The sequence below is a fragment of the Anser brachyrhynchus genome (assembly GCF_964034855.1).
Source record: "Anser brachyrhynchus genome assembly, chromosome: 4".
In the NCBI taxonomy this organism is placed as follows: Eukaryota; Metazoa; Chordata; class Aves; order Anseriformes; family Anatidae; genus Anser; species Anser brachyrhynchus.
This window is the reverse complement of record NC_137698.1, coordinates 55,385,413-55,404,584: the sequence shown is the minus strand read 5'-3', so window position 1 is coordinate 55,404,584 and position 19,172 is coordinate 55,385,413. Positions and strand designations below refer to the sequence as shown.

Below are 19,172 nucleotides of genomic sequence, written 5' to 3'. Positions count from 1 at the left end.
CTAGCAGTTACCATACAACAGCAGATCCTGCAGAACCCATTACGTGGCCTTTCAGCTCAAAGCCTGCGGGGTTGGTTTAACCCGCTACAGAAGACTTTGAATTAGCCTACCTGACTTTGTATTGAAGTAGACAAATGATCGGTGTCACAGATTTTGGAGTGAGCTTGATGACCGTAGTCTGTTCCTGGAGGGAAGAAAAGGTGAGGTGGGAATAGAAACAGTCCTGCACTGTAATAAAAATGATACCTTTATGCATGGACTACTTTGCACAAAAGCTTAAGCATCTCTTAGAGGAGCTAGCAGCAAAGTTTTTGTCAGTAGTCATTCAGGGCTATTTCTCTGTATATTTTGACTCTAAAGAATCATTCTTCAGAAGGCATCACTCTGATACATGACTTCTAGACAGTAAAGTAATATGTTTGTTCTTGTAGGCCACAGACTCCTCATCTAAAGCAAGTAGATGGGGAGCTTGGGGTACCTGGGGCAAGTCTCTCCTGTCATCAGCTTCTGCCACAGTGGGTAAGTGTTTAGTCAGTAAGCTATATGGAAATAAATAATAATTTTAATATGCTATTAGACATGTTAATGTCGTATATTAAAAATAACATCTAAAGGCAAACCTTGTCTTGATTAATAAGATTTGTAGACAGTTTTCTGCTGATGGGCTGGGCAAGCTGATAGTGTGCCATGATTTTTTTTTTAATAGGATGAAGGACATTCCTAAACTGTCAGGGCGTGTAAATACTTCTCCAGGTCAAGTTATCACAGAATCACAGAATTGTCTAGGTTGGAAGAGACCTCCAAGATCACCTAGTCCAACCTCTGACCTAACACTAACAAGTCCTCCACTAAACCATATCACTAAGTTCATCTAATCTAACATCTAAACGTCTCTTAAAGACCTCCAGGGATGGTGACTCAGCCACTTCCCTGGGCCGCCCATTCCAATGCCTAACAACCCTTTCAGTAAAGAAGTTATTTGTAATACCCAACCTAAACCTCCCCTGGCGCAACTTTAGCCCATTCCCCCTCGTCCTGTCAACAGGCACGTGGGAGAATTATGGACAATGTAATAGGTTTGTTTGTAAAGTGAGTGACTTATCATTGTGTCTGCTTCGCAGAAAGGATGCATAATATGATGCAATGACTATCAGTTGTGGGTTTTGAAGTCAAAGCCTTCCATCCCCAAATCAGGCACATGTGTTTGTGGTTTATGCATTATGACTTCTAACTGTACAATGTGAATTCACTTCTCATAAATTATTCTGGCTTTCACTGACACACAGTGAAGCTGGTAATCTTATCACACCAGAGTTCAGGGAGTAGAGCAGCATATCAAAACGTGGACCCTGTACTCCCTTTCCCTGTATGCTCATTTCCAACAGTACATCAGCCCAAAATATACTCACGAAGACTTCAGGTAAAACTTAGTCATTATACCCATTAAAAACTCACACAGACAAGAAGTGAAGCATGCAATAGATAGTTAGCAGCAGGAAATTGTTTCTCACAAAACAGCTACTAAGCTGTTAGCTAATGAGTTCTCATCAAGGATCCACAAAATACCTTCAAAGGATGAACCTTGGAATTAAAATTAATCGCTAGTTACTAAAAATAATGGATTTAATGGAGTTATGGGGTTTGTGATCCCATATAAGGTTAAATAATTCTCCTAATCCTTTTTTGTTCAATGGGCAATAAATTATTTCTGTCTATTCCTCAGAGGAGGGAACTTCCCTATCATCTCTTCTTTCAGTAACACCCACACTCAGGAGTTCATAATTATCTTTTCTGTCAGACAGTCTGCCAGTTAACATGTCTAACAAACTTAGAATGGGTTTCTAAGATGTCTCCAAACTGATGTAAATAAAGGCTCCTGTTGAAAGGGGCAGGCCTGCCCTGCACTACCAATGTATTTCTCCTCATATGCTAACGATAGCCTTCGTGTAGCAATGTGGGGAGCTGGATTCTGGGACTGATTTTGCAAAGTACCACTGAAGTGTGAGCTGGTTCTTCGCCTGGATTAATTTGCAAATTCCTTAATCTGGTTCACCTTTTAATCACCTAAATGCTACTGCTAGCGTGAGTGAAATGACGAGAACAGACATACAGATGGGGATGAAGACAGCATAACTAGCTGTGGAACTGCATAAGAGTTTGTATTAAACAATAAAATTTGGTGCTTCTCTTTCAGACTTGTAGATGGGCCTTTGTGTTGAAAATTTTACTTATTTTGTTCCCAGCACCATTGCTGGGTAATAAAAGATGCTGCTTTCACAGATTTCTATGAGCCTTGCCTCTCGTACATTCTCAACATAACATTGCTACAACAGCATTCTGAAAAGAATTTGTCTTAGTGTAAATGACAAAAGAGGGAAAGTTATCTGCATGAAAGTAATTCTGCAGTTGATCAGTTGAAATTGTAATGGTGATGGATTAGTTCAGTTCATTTTTATAGCTGCAGCAATGGGTTTCTTGGAACACAGCTCTTCCAGGTGATTCAGTTTCGCCTATGAGATAGCCCCAGTTATAATCTGTTCAGGTTTTGCAGTAAGTAATATTATATCAGACGGAGATTCTAATGTTCCTCGTGAGTTCTAATATTATTTGTTACCAAACAGACATTGTTTTTTGCAGGCTTGCAGTGGCAATCCCACTTAGAGTCTTCTATTTCTTAAAAGTCTTGGCTTCACGGAGCAATCAGTTTAATATCACAAAGCATATACTTTTTCTGTGGGGCAGCATAGCCTTGGATATTTTCTTGCAAAACTGACACAAGCTTGCCTGAAAGTGATGAATACTGTTGGAAAAGGTTTGGGAGACAAACAATAATGTGCATTGTATCCCCTCTATTCCTTCTTTTTGCCTAATAAGTAAACAAGACATACTATTTACAGCTGTTTGCTGCTTTTGTCTATGAAAGCTGCTGCCAGCATTGTATATCTGTGAATTTCCATGGGCTATTTTACGATACGATCTTTTTATAACAAATAAAGTATTGGTTCAGATACATTAAAAATTCATGCTTAATTGATATTAAATACCACCTGACTGTATCAGTATTGTTACTAATTTTCACTGAGTATAAATATGCAAACAAGTTTGTTGTCTAGGCAGTCTGACTTGATAAGACTGTGTGATGTCTATTTAAAATAGGTGTATGCTCACCATGTATATATATTTGCAGCATTTATGTTATTGTAAAGTGAGCATGGTTGGAACAGTTACAAGTTGCAAAGGAGCATCCACAAGCAGAAAAGAAAACAAGAAAAAAATAAAATTATTTTTACCTGTCAATTATTGCAACTGGGAAGGAGTCTAAAAACCGATGTGTAGATACACACCAGCACTTCTGCTGTTTTCTCTTCCTGTTTTCTGGAATTTACAACTTAGACTTCCTGACCCTGGGGTCAGGGTAGGGTTGAGTTCCCATATTCCTATCTAGTAACTGTGGATCTAACTTTTCTGTATGAATTTATTTAATAAAATAGGCATTGAATGAAGCAGAAAACAAATTGACATTCAACTATCCTATAGTCAGATATACTAGGTCTCTCTGGTTTTCCTTATAAGATATTCTGAGGCTGATATGGATACTAAGTCTTAATTAACAGCATTTGAATTTATTACTTGGGTTGCTAAATCGAACATTTTAATACAGTTCGCAGAACCCAAGGTAACTTAAAATGCTACATACATAATCTTAGATTTGCTCTGGGAAATCAATACAGCAAGTAATAGTGTATATCCCTGATATGGAGGGCTTGTTTCCTAGTAGTATGTTATGGAAATTCATGCTTGATCCTGGTACGTATTTACTGCCTGCCACTATAATACACAGGATGTTGGGCTGGGTATGCCATATATCTGGTTCAGTGAGAAACAGAAGAAAAAAGCTACTGGGAATTTCTATAAGCTTTCTTCTTTTTATTAAATATTTATTATTCCCCTCAAAGTTACTCTTTTTAATATCTGAGCAATTCAACCAATATCAGAGCAGCTTCATCTCCTGTTCTACATCAGAAAATGGATTTGCCATGATCCAGTCCATTTAATGTTGCTTATTGCTTTAGTGCATGGTATAATGGTATAAGTAAAGCTGCTCTTCTGGAATTAGACTTATCAGCAACACCTTCAGTATGTGATTTTTCTGTCTCTGTCATTGTTTCTGTATAGCACAGCTGCATGCCTTCTGAAACATGACAAATATTTACCGTTCATTTTTTTCAGAATTCTACAATGTAAAAATAGCAGAAACAATTTGCGATGGACTAGATAACATATTAAAGGCCTAACCAAATACATTCAGCCTTTACCAAATACTTTCTTTCTCTTTAAGACTGAGCTGAAACAGTTGTTCAAGGATCCCAGTTGCATTATTCATCAAACCCTGATTTAGAGCCCCCAAACAGATTAGCATTTTTACTGCATGTCTATATATTTAGCATTGCTGATTTTAGTTTCCAGCAATAGTTTCCGTGTAATATTATCTTATCTCTCTGTAACTACCTGCATACGTAGCTATTGATTGTTTTGGTGATGGTTTTGTCTTCTGGACAAAATGTCTGTTGTCTTTAAAGTGACTGACATTTTTTGGATCAAAGCCCCTTTCCCTGGCATTTCTGCCTGTGAAAGGCTGATGTGATCCTCCTCCACACAACTGATAACACAATGCCTTTGGGAGTAGCAGCAGTCACTGCCTGAACCATGCTCAGTGTCTGACACTAGGTGTCACACTAAGAAAGTTATTGAATCTGCCTTGTTACTGAGGTGAACGGGGTTTGTTTTGTTTTTAAAGATGTAAGAAGTTTGGCTGTCCCCTCTGTGAAACCACAGGGGAGCAGACCCACTGAAATAGTTGCTGGGATGATAGAATGGGAGAAGTAAGCTCAGTGTGATCTGGAGACAGAACTTGTGGTTATTGTCATCTTTTTACCCTCTTTCTTTTAAATTGTATTGCTTACTAAATCAGCAATTACACAGTCCAGTGTTTTAGTAACAATGCTGATAAAACTCTATCAAAAAAAAGCTCATGTTTCTTCCTCGTCCATGTGCCAGCACTCCTGCTTTTTTGAGCACCTGGTAATCCAGTTCAGGAAGCCAAATCGGCGTACAAATAACCCCAGAGGAAAGAAAAATCAATTTTCTGCCTCTTTAGTTCCTTGAATCAATTTGCGGTGGAATGAGGTAAGTGCCAGGGCAAACAGAAGGGACAAACAGGAGCAGGAGCTCCCTCACCAGCACCAGGAAGCCGTTAGGTCAGCCTAGCAGTGACATCAAACCTTAAGCCCCAAGGCTTAACTGGGGCAAAATGTATTTGCAGCCTGTATTTGAAGCTTGTGACTTTTGTTTTTAAAAAACGGCTTGTATTCTTGAAAACTTGCCTGTTTTTTCTTTCCAACTAAGTGAATCTGCTGGTTTAAGGAAAGCTGCTGCCTTTCCACAAGCCTTGTCTTTAATATACTGTATTCTTTTATATGGATGAGCTATGCCTTTTGTATATTTGCAGAAGTTACAGCACTGAACAGGCTGCCTTCCCAAGGAAAGCCTGTTGTATATCAGCTTTTCTATGATTCTGTATCATGTTGTATGCATGTGCTTCACTCCACACAAGTTTGCGTGTTTTGTTTTTTGAAACTCCAGTGCCCTTGATTAGGCTGCCATGTGTCATTACCTCTAATACAACAGAAATAATAAAAACAGAACCCAGCTAGTTAATTCACATGGTCTGAAATTTGTATTATAAAGCTGCATAATGCATCTCTTTCATGCATTGCTTTAATTATATTCTGGTTTCTTGATAATTTTGTGTTTATGTACATTTCTCATCTAGCTCATCACCAAGTAGAACCACACACAGAAATACCCGACACCCATAGTTTTCCCCATATGCTGAAAACTTTGTTTTCCTGTCCCTAAGTGTGAGGGAAGGAAATGTCACTTGTGATGTCACTTTGTTCATGAACTTGGGTATTATTACACATGGATATGTGTATTAGTCAGCATTGCATAGCTTAAATTTAAGTCTGTGCTGAACAGAAATGCAAACGCTTCAGATAATGTCAAACTGAAGCATTGGAATGATGTGAATATCATTTCCATTCTCTACAGATTCTTTTCCCCTGTTATAAAATAAAGAGTTACATAAAAAATAGAGGCTGAATGTTATGCCTTTATTTTCTGTGGTCGTAAAAAAGGACAGTTAATCTCTTCAGAAGATGTATTTTTTTCACTGCATAATTCAGTTTTTCAATCGATTAAAGGAAAACTCTTTTTGTGCCTGAAATCACATGGTGGTCACTCAGCTATTTTGTAAATAGCACATTACAGCTGCAGTAGCAACAAACCCCTTCTACAGATCTTCCTCTCTAAGAATCCTGAGTGCAAGTAACAGATGGGAGGGATTGTGGACATGCTTTTGGGGACTGCAGTCCCATTTGCTTTCTTTATGTCTTTTAACGTGGGCTTATGATGCACCAGAGGTTGAGAACCAATAAACTGCTGTAACAGCCTTTATGCCTGTTGCTATTTTATTAAAGCCTTTTATCAGTTCCAGTAAGGAGATCTGAAACTAGTCTCATTTATGGGCTTAATTGGAATTATTTCTGATTTACAGACTGGATGGCATAAGTATTGTAAGACTCTAGCCAGTGTATTTGTTTTAACTGCAAGGAAGATAATCTTGCTAAAGCCCTGAAGTGACTGGAGTGCCAGTTGCGTAGTCTGAAAGTGAGCACAGTGTGGTCCCACTTCTTTAATGCATATGAGAGAGTTCAGCTGCCTTTTCCACACACCTATATGCATATAGTGGAGTGATTCCTTCCACCAGTGTTCAGGTTCCTCAGTTTCTCTGTCAGTTTCAGATGCTAACTGAAGGCCTTAATCTTCAGCTCAAACTGGGAGAAGCTTCGTTCATTTTAATAGGTTTAATTTCAATCAGTTATTCATCAGGGACACCCCCAGTGGTACAACACGGGTTACAGACTGGGGTAGCCAGAGACAAAATTGCAAACTGATCCTCCCTACCTGTACCACTGAAGCACGGAGTCCAGTTGCCTGGGAGTGTGAGATTGACAAGGCACGGAGTTTCTTGCAGGAGTGGCTGAGGTTTCAGATGTGCTGAACCACCCTCCAGAGGGGTTTGTCTGCCTCTTGTCTGCAGGGAAGCCAAAGCTGCTCAGCTGGGAGTTGGAAGATGAGAGTGCCTGAAGTGAAGTGGGATGTGTCTGACTAAAACATTTGTGATCGCTGCGATTTGGCCTCGGGCAGATCAGGCAAGCTCAAAGGTAGGCCATTTTAGGCAGTGCTTGCAAAAGCTGCCTTCTCAAGTGAAAGGTTCCACCCGGCAAGCTAAGCAACAATATTCTGCTGAAATTACCAGCCAATACAAAAAAAAAGTCATCATGTAGGCAAGAAAAACAAACCAACAGCACAGAAAAACAAACTTAAGAAAGCGTGTGGTTTTCTTCTTAAGCAAGCACCAGTAGCTCTTTCACGTCTGCTATTCAGATGAGTAAGTGGGGGCATCTGAGGTGCTCCTAAGTTGACGATATCAGTTCCGTTGTTACCACACCCAGTGTAAGAAAAACAGTGCGACATTATCTCTAAAATGCGGGCTTGTCTCCCGTAACCCCTTTTATTTCTGTGCTTTCTGAAAACAAAAATTATTATTTTCATTTCCAACGCAGCGTGTAGTTCTGCAGCGTTTGTGCAAGTATGTGTCTCTGACAGTGCTGCGTTGTTTCACTTGCGGTATTCTGATGTTTTGTTGTTGCAGTCAAAGGTACGTGCCATGCAGCTTTGTTCAGCAAAAATGCTCCTAGCTGACCTGAAATACTTCCTTGTCGTTCTCGTGCATGTAACCACAGCCTTGAAAATGCTGCCTAAGTCTGTAAATTGTAGTACAGCAACTGTATGAAGGCAAATCTTCTTGGAGGTATAAGCTCATCTGCAAATCTATGAGAGCCAAATCCAGAATGTTGAAAAATAAAAATAAAACAATGCATTTTTATAGAGAGAAAAAAAATTAAGAATTAATCTGAAAATCAGTAACTTTTTCACAAACACTTGAAATTTTAGCCAAATATATCTTATTTTTTATAGCATTAAAGGACAATAATATGTTATCAAATCAAAATCTTTAAGCAGTTTATGTCAACGGAAAGAACGGAATGCTTTTGCTCATTTAAAAAAAATGTGAGCAGGGGAAATGGAAAAGAATATGGCACCAGGCATCTTTTACATCAGCTTTAAAGCACAATTAATAGTTATTTAAGTGAGTCTCAGGAAAATGATGAGTAAAGAAGTGACTTAAGAATCTATTCATGCAAATATCTTCACTGAGCCAATTAAAATGTGCAGGAGGTTGGGATTAGACAAAGTAGTACTCCACTCTCCAGTATCTGCATTGGAGCAGATTTTACAAGAGGCAAATTATCCAGCGATGATTTATTTTGCTGTGGCAGATAGCCTAGCATGTCCTATGCGGTTGTAAGACACGAGATGAAATAGGCAAAGGCTGTATTTTCTTTAGACAGGTCAGAGGATTTATGTGCCTTGTTTCTCTGTTTCAGTGTAAAACATCAGGGCTCTGTGTAATTTATACTCTCATATGGAAAATCACTTGTTTCTGCTGGTCTGTTCCTTAGGGAACATCTGTTCTTTACTTTGTGTTTTCCTGCAGATACTCCAATTTTCTTGTATGTCATCTTTCAGTAGAGCTGCTTCACATATGGTTTCTGGAGTGTATTTATTATTGAATCCGTAGAGCACCTGATATGCAACCCATCTGGAAATCACAGAATCATAAATTTAGGCTTTCCTTCTTCCTACTCCATTCCAAATAGTTTTGACGTATCTTTAAAAATCAGGTTTTCAAGAAGCATATTTGTATGACTGTATATATATATATGCATACATCTATACATATGTATGTACATGTAGAATATTAAATAGTTCAGTTGGAAGGGACATACAAAGATCCAGTCCACACAAGATCCTGACCACTGGCAAATGATAGGCTGTTTTGCTGTAATTAACTCAAAAAGATGTTTTGAACTTTTCTAATAGGAATTACATGCAATTGTGAGAAAGTTTGGACAACATGTGATGAACTGTTATACTTGACTTCCTGCCTTAGATGTCTAAGTGTCTGCCTAAGCATCTGTATGAATGGCTTTACTGAAATTATTTATGTAGTTACAGTTCAGTTTAAGGTAGAGAGACAAAGAAGTACTGGATCATCATTAATACTTCTAAGTAGTTAGGACAGGTAACTAAAGTACTCTGTGTTGCCCTACTGCTGGAAATGATCAATTTTACAAGCACTGCAGTAACAGTGTACCATGCGAGACCCAGGAAAATAGGGTCACTGAAGCCATTTCATTGTGTTATGGAATAAACAGGAGGGCTTGCCTGGCTCGTTGGTTACTGACTGCAGTCAGCTGATGTGCAGAAGCTTCCAGCTAAGGCAGGTGTGCTAGCTGGGTTATTTGTGGTGAGATAAGTACATCATGAGCATGACTGCTTAGGGTTATATCCAGAAGCAGAGTAGGCAGACAATTTCAGGGTATTCTTTTATTAAGGGCAGCATTTTTCAACTACAGCTGATGCAGATGAGGAAGCTACTGCCTCCTTTTGCTGACCACCAGCCAATCTCACCCTATCCTATAGTGGAATATTAGCAGTCCATGTAATCTGCTTTTGGAAATTATGTGTAAAAAAGCATGCCAAAATGGTTCAGATAAAAACACTAATGACATATGTACATTATTTACATAAAATTGGACCATTTTAGTATACCAGAGTTAAGGAGTCACTGCATGTGCATCTGCACAGAGGGCACAATCTCTATAGGAGATTGTGCACAAGTGGAAGAATAATTGGGTCAATGTTCCTAAAGTACTTAGTGAAGGATACTGAACAACAGATTTCTCACCTCAACCCTGCAGTCACTCACAGTTCATCAAAAGGCAGATAAGGTTAATTGTTCTGGACCTCTGAAAATGGAACAATGCCAAACCCTATGGCATTATGAGAATTATCAAGTTCTCTTTAAACTTTCTAATAGAATATTCAGCATTTTGAAAAGTAGGGAACTAAATTAAACTTACTTGTGTCATTGAAACAAGTTTTACAACATCTTTGATCCAGTGTCATTTGTATTATATTTTAACTTTATTGTTTCTAGTCAGTTAATGTACTGGACATAGTAGAACAAGTGAACTATTAACCTAGAAAATAAGTGAAACAAGTGAGGTAGGTTTAATACTTACTCTGATGATCAGGTTTTTTTTGGTGATCATTCGTGGAACATAAGGATGCTACACGCTGTTTGGAATAAGCGTTCAAATCACATAATCTAAAGTATGTTTTTAATGCAGGTCATGGGATAACAGCAGTGAAGGAAAAAGCAGGAACTACCCTGGGAATTCATAATGCAAGTTCAGCATCTTCAGAAGCAGCAGAGCATCCTGCAGCTGAAACATCAATTATACGTAAGTTCAAGTTCACTGAAATCTTTGACACTCGTTGACACTGCTAGATTAATACAATTCAGAAATTTTAATATTTTGATCACAGGATCCAGTTTACTGTAATTTTTGACTCATAGGGGTGAAAGAAAACTGTAGCTTGGTCTTTTTTTGTTGTTGCTAGAAGCAGAGGATTCTCTGGACCAAAGCTCTTCTGAGAATATTCCTTCTTCTCCTTCATCTGGATCCCGTGGGATGCTGTCAGCTATTACTAATGCTGTACAGAACACAGTGAGTCATTTTAGCAGACCTCTCTCCTGTAGGTATTTTTGATCATTTTTAGGTGTAACTTCACGGCAGGTGACATTTAACAAGTGGAGTTTGTTGGGTTGTAGGTCTTTGTAAAAACAGTTCTGTTCTAAGTCTGTTTCAGGTTTCTTTCACTGAAATTGAAGTCATTAGCCAATGAAAATTCTTCTTCAGTGTAGCTGAAAAATTTTGAGTGAGGAATAATTCTAGTAAGAAGACACAGGAAAAACAACTGCATTTCTATAGACACTTCCAGAGTTATCACATGTCAAAATTTTAGAAATCAGTTAGATAAGGGCAGTCTCATCCTGTTCACGATAGACTTTGTCTCCATATTTTTCTTACCTAAAACATGTTTCCACAGACTAGCTGCCACTTAAGATAAAATAAAAGTGGTATTGCTCTTAAAATTTTCATAGGCAACAGGTGTTACACTTCTTCTCATGTGAGTCTTTCAATTAACTGCAAATATTTGTATGGTTGATTTTTTTCATTTTGAAAATGTATTCAGAACAAAGTAGCATAATTTTATGAGCATATAAATCCTAATGTTAGCTTTAGCAGAGAAAATCTAGGGAGCTGAATGTTCAAAGATGGCATCAGCAAAAGTAATACTCTTTACAGTTCATATTGGCATAAGCTAGAAAGGAAATAACCACATTTCATTATTTTATACAGGGGAAAAGTGTATTATCTGGAGGCTTAGATGCTTTGGAATTTATTGGAAAGACAACCATGAATGTCCTTGCAGAAAGTGATCCTGGATTTAAGAGAACAAAAACACTGATGGCAAGAACAGTTTCTCTCTCTCAGGTTGGATTTATTTTAATACAGCTCTGTCAGTGCTGTTTCAGATTCTTTTTGCAGAATTTCGCATGCCTCAGGGAGAGGCTTTATTTATTGCAGTAGATATTGGCTAGGCTTACAAAAATAAATATTGTGCTTTGTGTTTCCTACAGTTTCTTTTTATTCACAGAACCACAAAAGATGATGTAAAATCATCCTTTCTGCTTAATTATGTGCGGAATAGCTGATTTTGATGAGGTAATATATGTGGTAATAAATTATTATACTCTGGAGAAACAATCAAATTGTTAGTGGTTTTGTAACAGCTGTAGATAGGTGTCCTCCGGCACAAACATCCCTATACTAATTTCCCTGGAAATGAGTAATACTGGAATATGACGTGTGTTTCATTAGGAGTTAAAGCTGGGAAAAGTTATATCTTATGTCCTTTTAAACTAAATGTACCCTTAGAGAGGAGTCAAGTCATGACTTGTATCTTTAAACATTCAGAGATATGGTGATAATAGAACAGACATGTAAGTGCTGCCAGTACAAAATTATTTTAGTTCTCCAGGCACTGAGAGGATGGAGGTTGTGGAAATCAATATACATGGGGGAAGAAAAAAAAAAAAACACCTTTAATTTTACTGCACTTACCACCCAGTAGAAAGTAGTAAGGGATCTCTCCTTTGATGAGATATTTCATCTTTAGTATCAGTCCTTGTAAATTGATACAGACTATTGCTGTTGTGGTAGGCCAAAAGCAAATAACTCTTGTACAGAATGTTATCGTAATTACACATATTACATGTGTCTGTTGCAGCAGCACTCTATTTTAAACAGTCACCGTTAATAAAGTGGAAATGCACGCAGGCATAGCACACTACAGTCTCAGTATCACAGCTGAAGTCTGCACCGCAGTGTGGTTCTGAGTGTGTGTGTCCAATTCGGTAACGTTAGCCGTTGTACTAAGGCTTAAGCTTGTAGAGCATGCTTCATGGAGGGCATCCCAAAGCACTTCACAGGGTAATAGCATTAGACCTGCAGTAATGAAAGTGGCTCCTGATTTTTATAGGGACTGAAAAATTTGATCTATCTGGGAAAATTAATCCAGATTGTAGGATTCATGAATTTAAACACAGGGCTGTTTATACGGGTATATTTGATGCCATATATGAAATGCTGTCTGTATGTAAAACAATGAGATCTTGTTGTTGACTTAACCGGAGCATGTATTTGACTTCTTTTTATAGTTTCAACATTTAAAATGATTTTAAACACATCAAAATTAAAGAGACAAGTGGGATTGTCAAATTACTCAAAATTAAATTTAAACAATGCTTAAAATAAGCCTGATACAATGTAGGATAGATCTTTCAGAAGCAATAAAAAATTAACGTTATAAATGATCAAGTTCCAGTGCCCTAGCCATGCCCAATGCCTTGTAATATGTTGCTTTGCTGTACCTGTAGTGACTAAATTGGGTTTGGGCTTTGAAATGGCCTGTAAGCAGTCTGAGCCATTCTGCTGACTATACACACAGTCAGGCACATAGGGTTAAAATGAGCCTCTGACAATACCTACCTAACAGTATGTGTGAATCCACCCATAAAATTGGATGCAGAAAGTTGTATAAATCAGTTCTCATGGGTCTCATAACATAGTGCTTCCTTTTAGGTGATTTGTACATAAAACTTTATGTGTGATTTGAAGGTGGAGACTTCGAAAAATGTGTCATCGTAAGAGTTATGTAACAAATGAATAACTGAAGACAATATCATAGAAATTTTGAATGATGGAACAGTGTAAGTGGTGTGAGTTTACCTGTATTCAGAGGCTTATATGTGATTTAAAATGCGATTGAGGTGAATTTACCACCTTTACAGTGGCATATTCATACAAGTGGCCAGGCTTTCCTGGAAATTCTGCTGTATAAGAAAATCACTCCAAAATATCCCCAAGTATATGAAGTATAGTTCTGCCTCACTCTTGGAAAAGACATACCTAATTAGTCAGATCTCTTTTGTCAGTCCTGCTGTCACATCAAACTGATTTCAGTATCTACTAAAAATATTTTATGTAGGTAGGAAATATTTATGTAGGTGCATTACTTATGCAGGTAGGTAGGTAGGTCCTGAAAATAATATTCTTCCCATTTTGTGGTCTGTGAAATGGATTGCATGAGTCTTTAATGCTGTATATGAAATAGTCCTTTTTATTTTTCTTCCACTGCAATTGGTGGCTAGATTTATGAGATGGTATTCATAGCTGATATTACTTCTGAAAACATAAGCAAGATTGTTTGTTTATTGTTTAAAAAAAAAAAAAGTTAGTGATTACCATTGGGAAAAACATGCTCAGAATACTACTTAAATATTTTATTAGAGAAGTTTATCAAAAAAAAGTTAGGTATTTCAGCTCTAGAATTTCAGCTCTGTAGGTGTGATATAGTCCCAAATTTTATTACTATTTTCTAAACAAGCAGAAGCGGAAGGTAATAAAATGTCATACCTGCAGCACCACCAATAAAACAACAGGAATGATGTATATTTTTGCAGCTGTTACGAGAAGCTAAAGAAAAAGAGAAACAGAGACGGGCCCAGCAAGTTACAGTTGAAAGGACAGCACATTATGGACTGCTTTTTGATGAGTTCCAGGGTTTGTCTCATCTTGAAGCTCTGGAAATCTTGTCTAATGAAAGTGAAACCCAGGTACAGTATGCAGACTGGATAAGTCACAATGGCTGGTAAAAAAAAAAAAATAAATTGTTCTTTACATTAATTTTGCTATGAAGTTGCATGTGCAAATGAACAGTAAGTTTTCCATCAGCTTCAGAGAAAGCTGGATTGGTCCCAGGGGCAAGTCTGTGGCTTCAGGAAATTCATCTCAATACACCTAGAATTTAACTCAAAGATTAGCTCAAAAGAAACAGCTTTGCAACTGAAAGTTATTTTTGTTAAGATCATGCATAGTGTGTATCTTTCAGCTTGTAACACTGTGCAGATATCTTTTCAGAGTTTGCAAGGAGGTTCAAGTCTTTTGGTTTTGTATCAGGCACTGATACTTATTATACTCAGGAATTTCACACCTACTACACTTGGAAACCAGTGAATTAAAATTAATTCCAGATTAATTATTCAAATCCTGTCTTCTTTTTTGTTGGTTTCTAAACTTACAGAAGACTACCCCAGGAATAATTCCATTACTGGAAGTATACAAATGCTTTATGTCTCTCCAAAGAACATGCTAAAGCTACTGACACCTATATGATACATATATTTTTTAATTTCAGCTGTTGAATTGCTGACACTGCTTCTAGATCAGTAGAACACTGACAGTATATTACTAGAACTTTTGTAAATTTGCATCAGTGGTTTTTTACTGAAACATTTTTCTGAATAAATTTCTTAAAATACATTTTATTTCAGTTTATTTTAGTAATTAGCACTTCTTACCCTCTGGGTTATTTTTAATAAAAAATAACCAACTTAATTTTTTAAGGTTTTATTTGCTCACACAAATAATAGGGGCTCTTTTTAATAGCAGATAGGTAGATACTCTCCATGTTGTTTTGTTTTTTTTCTTTTACTGTGAAGTACTGCACGGTAAGACTTGTGCAAGTTGTAACCTTGAGGTTTCTGATGTGCTGCATGTTATGTCCTAGATTACTGGTTGACAGTCCTACTTTCTCAGCTATCTAGAAGATAAAAACGCATAGGACTGAATGCAACTGTCTGGGTCAATAAGTCCAATTACCTGATATATATTCCAAAAGGCTCAAAGAATATATTCAAATTACACAGTACACACCACACCACGCACACTCATACCACACACTCTCAGTACTTATAAGCTTGGGACCATAATAACAGCCTAAAAGCTACACTCTGATGGGCCCACAGGAATGCAACAGAAACTGAAGGCATTGCTGATGTCCTTGGTCCTTCTAATAGCAGGGATTTAAAAAATATATATTTTTTTAAACTTTTATTTTAAAAAATCACAGTTACCATATGAATTGGGCAAATCATGAATGGGAAATCATATGACTGGGCAGTTATCATATGAAACGGACACAAAAACCCTAGGTAGTCTGTCGTATCTTAAGTTGGGTCTCCCAGCTTTATTTTGTATTTACCCTGAGCATATGAACTGGACATGCCGAGGAGGAACACAGGAGAAGCATTTTGTGTCTCGCCAGTCTCTCACTGAGTCAGTCTGCACTTCGGTGAAGCAAGCTAAAAAAATAAACACCTCGAAACAAGCCTAAAGTAAAATTTTATAACAAGGAGAGAGAAGACATTTCTTTTGGCTTCCATAGGTAGAGAGTGGGATCGTGAGACTAACGCAACATAACTGTAGTGCAAACAGTGATTCAAATAAGCTGTTTCCATCCCTCTTGGGCATGCCACCCTATTACATATGCAGGGACTTGCAGATAATCTGCAACTCGCAGTTAGCTGAAAAGATGTCTTGATACATTCTTCAGAACATGTAGATCAGTGCTCCATCAATAAATTTTGGTGGGATTCCGAAGGAGGAAAATCAGGCTCTCATGAATGTTAAGCTAAGTGTGAGTTGTGTCTGTGCTCTTCTTGCATGCTGTCTTCATCCAAACAACCCCAACTGTTTATTACAGTTTGCAGTTAAACCACTGATATATAATTCAAAATAAACATTCTTGGAGGAGGTAGAGACCCGATGATCTTACAAGGCTGGTGTAACTTTTGCAATACTTAATCAAATGTTAATGAGAACTAAAGACAAGTCTACGTAATTTGGAAATGGAATTAGTGGAAGTTTCCATTTCTTAGCCTGTTTTGGTATCAGGCTCAAAATTAGCAATTTAACAAAGTCTCTGCTTCATTTTTGACTGCTTTATGTCCCTTCTTTTACAGATTCAGTCATATTTAGAAACGCTTGATGGAGAGCAGTTGGAGACTGTGAAAAATGATTTAATTGCTATAAAAGAGATTTTCATTCCAAAGGAATCAGATGATGAAGTCGTGCAGGCACAGAAAGGTAATCAGAAATACAGAGACTTAACTGTATGGACAGTTGTTACTTCTGTATATAGTAATTTAAAAAATTAAAATCCAAACTGTAATTTCTGTTATCTTAATATTCTTTATAAGAAAATCACTCAAATGATTACACTGGAAGTTCTGTAACTTGAAAGAATGCTTAACTTTGGATTTATATTGTAATTGAAGTATGAGATAAAGAAAATACAAGATAAAGACATGTTACGCTATTTTGCTATATCATCAGTGAAAACAAAACAAAAATGAAAAGGGAAAATAACTTTCTGGATGATTGAGGTTTTGCTACAGAGTCTGTTTCTAAAGTTGTGTAATTGGAAAGTTTAGGAGTATTTAACAATGCTTTTCTATTTAGCAATTTCATCCTAACTTTGCACCTTCCCTTGGTAGATAGGGAAAGGATTAGAGTGTAATTAAGGGACTTGAAAAATCTGAACTCTTTGAACAAAAGGCACTTTGAAACATAGTGGCAGTGCTGCCTTCTAGGTGTTGCTTGGCAAGATGTTGCATATGGAGTGTTAGAAAGAAGTTAAAATAGCAGAACATGCCTTAACTATCACAGTGCTCAACATTAAAGAGGGTGGGACCAGTGTGGTAGTCCATAAAATAGCTCACAAAATACATGGATCCTCTAGTTAGCAGGAAAATGGGTGTCTTAAACCGATTAGGACTTTTGGCATTCCCCTGAATGGACTCGGGTCAGGAAAAGTTACCATAATTTATACCTCCAGGCCTGTGAGATCCATGCCAAACCTCTTCTAGCAAATAAAAAGAATCCCCTTGGCTGAACACTGTCTCAAGCCATTAAACATTGTATTCGGAACCTTACTTTGAAAGATCTTTCTTCGCATCCTTTTGATCTTCTCAGGAGTGCTTTGCCTATATTCTGCAAGATGCTGAGGTACGATTTCTCTAACCTTCAGAAAAGTTAGAGAAATTGCATTAACATCCACATATTCCAACTGGAAAGTATTTCCTCATCAGACTGTGTTCTTTCAAGCAGTGCTTGCTCAGTATGGCTGATGTCTCTCACAGGTAGCTTATTGCTTCTCAGGGGAACGAATAGCAAGTGTTCAGTGTAAAGTCTTAGTATGGTAGAGTTTTGTGCTTTGTTTACCCATGTTACTCTTTAAAACTCCACTTCCTTCTGCGGGTTTGTGAGAAATAAGTGGAGAAAGTGTTTTACCTGCTAAAGATTGAGGATTCATGAGATGTGTGTTGTACCTTACTTTATATGGGAAATAGTTTCTTTCTTTGAAACCAGCCTCCATAAAAAGCTCTGCTTCTTGCACAAAGTGATGTTTCCTCTCGTAGTTAGAAGTTCTGTTTTTTTCAGTGAAGCACAGCTGCTGAACACTCTCCTTGAAAATTAACTGGCCTTCTAAATGTGCTGGAACCAAGACAATGAGCACCTTAAAAAAAAGGGACAAAGTCAGAGTTTGCTGCAGGTTTTCCCCTGCAAAAGTAAGTCAGTCAACAGTGAAACGTATCCTCCTCTCTGTGACAACAGAAATAATAACCACACACAAGATCTCTCTGCATTACAGTTAAATGGGTGTTACTTCAGGCTGCAATTCAAAATGACTCACATCCTTTAGTGCAGTCAAACTCAAGATTTATTAGTACTTGAACTACAGATAAATTTCACATATTAATACTAAGTTGGATAAGTTTTAGTTCCACTAGAGGACACAAAAATAATAGAAAAGTGAATCGCCTTTCAAAGTAGCTTTCTGTTAGGATGGAGTTGACAGAATGTGGTCAGACTACTAAGTGGGGACTTGTGGCATTTCTTCAGCCTCTCCCATAACCTGTAGTACATGCAACACTGCATGTACTGTAGAGAGAGTGCTCTTAACACCGTATAGTGCTTTGACACGTCTCCGCTAGGCAGTGTCCTAGTCCAAAAATATGTTGTCGTCATTAAGATCTGTCAGAGTGAGTGAAGGCTTCTTAGGAGCTTCATAAAACCTCCTGAGTCACGGAAAACAGACCTTTTCCTAAATTGTTAATGCACAGGATCTTAAGTGTTTTTAGTAAGAGGAGCAGATGAATAAAACCTCGTAAAACTTAAAGACTTCCAACAATAGGCCCTTACATGACAGCAGTCTGCCACTTTCAGATAAAAACAATACCCAGCACGTTTACATATAATGCTGCATGGGATTTGCATGTCTGCTTCCTCTGATGGAGCACAGTTTTATTAAAGTGTTTCATATTTCATTCGGACTTTGGTTTGCCAGCCTTTACATAATTCGGGTTATGTTCCAGCGACACTCTATTGACTGCACTTAGTGTTCTGGTCGTATTTTACAATTAAGTTTAGCTTTTTGGAGTGCGTCAATGTGTATCCTTCTGGGAGCACACTTGATCTTTTAATTTACACTAAGAAAATGAGTTTAATGTTAGGAGAAATTTTAAATATCATTTGGCATCCAGCACTGATGAAAGACAGTACAGTTTAACAACAGGTTGGCTGATCAGGGTTAAGTGCAGCTCATGTCTTGTTCTAAAGAGAAGGCTTCATTCTGGTTTATGTTCTTAGCCCAGGCTAACTAAGGTC

General features: G+C 37.6%; 1 protein-coding gene across 3 annotated transcripts in view; it reads left to right on the top strand.

Annotated features, from left to right (window-relative positions):
• Positions 1–19,172, top strand: part of FAM114A1 (family with sequence similarity 114 member A1) — a 34,597-nt gene that overhangs the window by 4,359 nt on the left and 11,066 nt on the right. For all 3 annotated transcript variants that reach the window (XM_080590819.1, XM_080590820.1, XM_080590821.1), the window contains exons 3-8: positions 432–519; positions 10,383–10,496; positions 10,657–10,763; positions 11,460–11,594; positions 14,126–14,278; positions 16,466–16,589. In XM_080590819.1, the coding sequence (XP_080446945.1) occupies positions 432–519; positions 10,383–10,496; positions 10,657–10,763; positions 11,460–11,594; positions 14,126–14,278; positions 16,466–16,589 (721 nt within the window). The remainder of the gene's footprint in view (positions 1–431; positions 520–10,382; positions 10,497–10,656; positions 10,764–11,459; positions 11,595–14,125; positions 14,279–16,465; positions 16,590–19,172) is intronic.